Here is a 2578-nt window from a genome sequence, read left to right on the forward strand (position 1 = left end):
CTTTTTGGCTTAAAAAATTTAAATAATTAACAATTTAATTAGTTCCTTAATTTTCAAAATTACATAGTTTAAACTTAAAATAAATATAAAGTTTTAATTTAATCCCTTAAAATTATTTTAAATTACACTCCATAATTTATTTTCTGATCAATTTGAGACTTTCTAAGTATTATAAATTAAGTTTCATATTATTTCTTCTTTGTCTCAAATGAACTTTTTATGAATAATCCATAAACAAGAAATATGTAAAGATGAATATATTTCATGGGTGATATAATATACATGTAATTAATACAACAAATAAGGACTATCACACAAATACTTTCTGTCTTTGCAAAATTATAAATATATCCTCGAGGGGTATTTTATATAAATTTTTGTTATTAAATAGAGGATATATTTATAATTACATTACAACCTGAAGGTGTGTACATGCAATTTTGTTTGTGCATTTTAAATTATGTATACATAATTTACCCTAAGTACAATGTTGTTATTATTTTATTTTATAATATTGTTATATTTCATCAAATTAATACAAAAATAAGGAGAATATTAGCAACAAAAATAACATTGAAGATATTTATTTTGTAATATTTTCACATTGGTAATATTATTTTAAGTTATGACCATAAATATATTTCACGAGTTGTCTAGAGCAGTAATTTCATAAACAATTCTCATCACTAATAATCATATCACGACAAGATGAAAATCATTGTCCCTTAGTACATATTTCAAGCAACGATTTTAGGGTCGTCGCCGAACATTCTGTCCCTAATACTATCTCTTTATTGCAGCGACGGAAAAGACGACGCAACAACCAAAATAATTAAACATAAAATTTGGTTCCAACAAACCATTCTATTTCCCTTTTTTCTTTTTTTTCCAACCAAAATTTCAGCACTAAGAGGAGGAAAGAAGACTAAAATCTAAACTTGGAAGAGAGTTTAGTTGGTATGGAGCTTTGATGAAGGAAGGGAAGAGAAGTGGGAAGTGTCAGTCTGATAATAGACAACGTCGCCGGTGTCGCTAACGTAATGGTCACTTTGGATGCTGTTCACCAAGCTGGGAATTAGATGGAAAGGAATAGGTCCTGATTTCCTGGGCTCCCTGTAGTATTTTCCCAGCACTCTCTTTGCTTCCCTAGTCTGCATGTATATATAAATATTTTCAGAAAGAAAGAAAGAGAAAATAATCATAATTAATTAATTAATTTTACTAAATAAGTATATATATATATATATGTATTTTCATTTTTCGTGTATTGACGCTCTAAAAAAATATGTTTCGCCGTTTGGAGAAGCATTGAATATGAACATTGGACACAATACCTTCTAGAGCGTACAGAACGCGCACGTTAATATATTTGGAAATGCAAAAAATTCAACACGATGTTCACTCATGAAAGTTCAATGTTGACGAAGTTGGTGGTGGCCGACGCATTTTAAATAAGGTAAAGGTTTTTATTTTTTTTAATTTTATAGATTTAAGAGTTATGAATTTATAAAATAAATTCAGACGTTAAATGAAAAACAATATTAGTCCCAAAAAAATGCTTTTGAAGACTATTCTCTTTCTTTATTTTGCAGCATCGAAGCTGAGAAATAATTTAAATATTGCTCCTAATACTACAACGGACATAAATATCTTTGCAATATTTATGTATTTAAGTTATATATATATATACTTCTACTACTCCTATTTTAATATAAAATTTTCAAAATACTACGCTTATATCGTAATGCGTTATACATCTTTGAAAATTTACGTTAGTACTTAAGATTTTTAAAAATAAATAAATATAATATATTTATCGTATAATTAATTTTTAATTTAAAAAAATAATAATAAATTAGTCATATAATGAATATAATATATTTGTTATATATATATATATATATAATTAGTTAGATCCACCAACCCCTCACCCAAATATGAGATTCCAGTTATAAGAATATTTAAATTAGACTTCACAACCATTCATTCGTTCCGGGACTGACACATAGTAATAATAATCTAAAATGTAAATTGCAATTATTTTTTTAATATTTAACATAATTATAAATACTTTTTAATTATTTAAAAAATTATAAATACACTTTTAATTTTACTGTTCTTGAAGCCCAATCTATCGACCTCCTTCAGACTTTCATCTAATTTTTTGGGTGAACGCTAAAAAATGCACTATTAAAGTATGAAAAATAATTTTATATATTTCTTAGAATTTTTTTTAATATTTTATCGATTAATATGTCTTAGAATTATAATTGAAAAGTAATCATTTCTACTTCATCATCCGAATACTATGTGATTTTTTAAAATAATAAGAGATATTTATAATTATAATAAAAAAAAATCTATAACAATTTATCATAATAAAAAAAAGGGGAAAAGAAAAAGGAGGGATCACGTGATTAGGGCAAAAGAGATCTCACCGCCTCCACCAAGTGGTAGTGTGGGATCTGAGGGAAGAGATGGTGAATGACATGGGTCCCGATGTCGTGATGGATTTTGTTAAACAATCCGTAATCCCGATCTACTGTCGTCAGTCCGCCCCTTAAATAACTCCATTCCT

The 2578-nt window shown here is 26.8% G+C and overlaps 1 protein-coding gene across 1 annotated transcript in view; it reads right to left on the bottom strand.

Annotated features, from left to right (window-relative positions):
- Positions 666-2578, bottom strand: part of LOC105163949 (acyl-lipid omega-3 desaturase (cytochrome b5), endoplasmic reticulum) — a 5466-nt gene continuing 3553 nt past the window's right edge. Inside the window, exons 7-8 of the mRNA XM_011082487.2 lie at positions 2439-2576; positions 666-1151 (exon numbers count right to left, since the gene is read on the bottom strand). Of these exons, the coding sequence (XP_011080789.1) occupies positions 951-1151; positions 2439-2576 (339 nt within the window). The 3' untranslated portion in view covers positions 666-950. The remainder of the gene's footprint in view (positions 1152-2438; positions 2577-2578) is intronic.

Source organism: Sesamum indicum, linkage group LG6 (genome assembly GCF_000512975.1).
Source record: "Sesamum indicum cultivar Zhongzhi No. 13 linkage group LG6, S_indicum_v1.0, whole genome shotgun sequence".
Lineage (NCBI taxonomy): Eukaryota > Viridiplantae > Streptophyta > Magnoliopsida > Lamiales > Pedaliaceae > Sesamum > Sesamum indicum.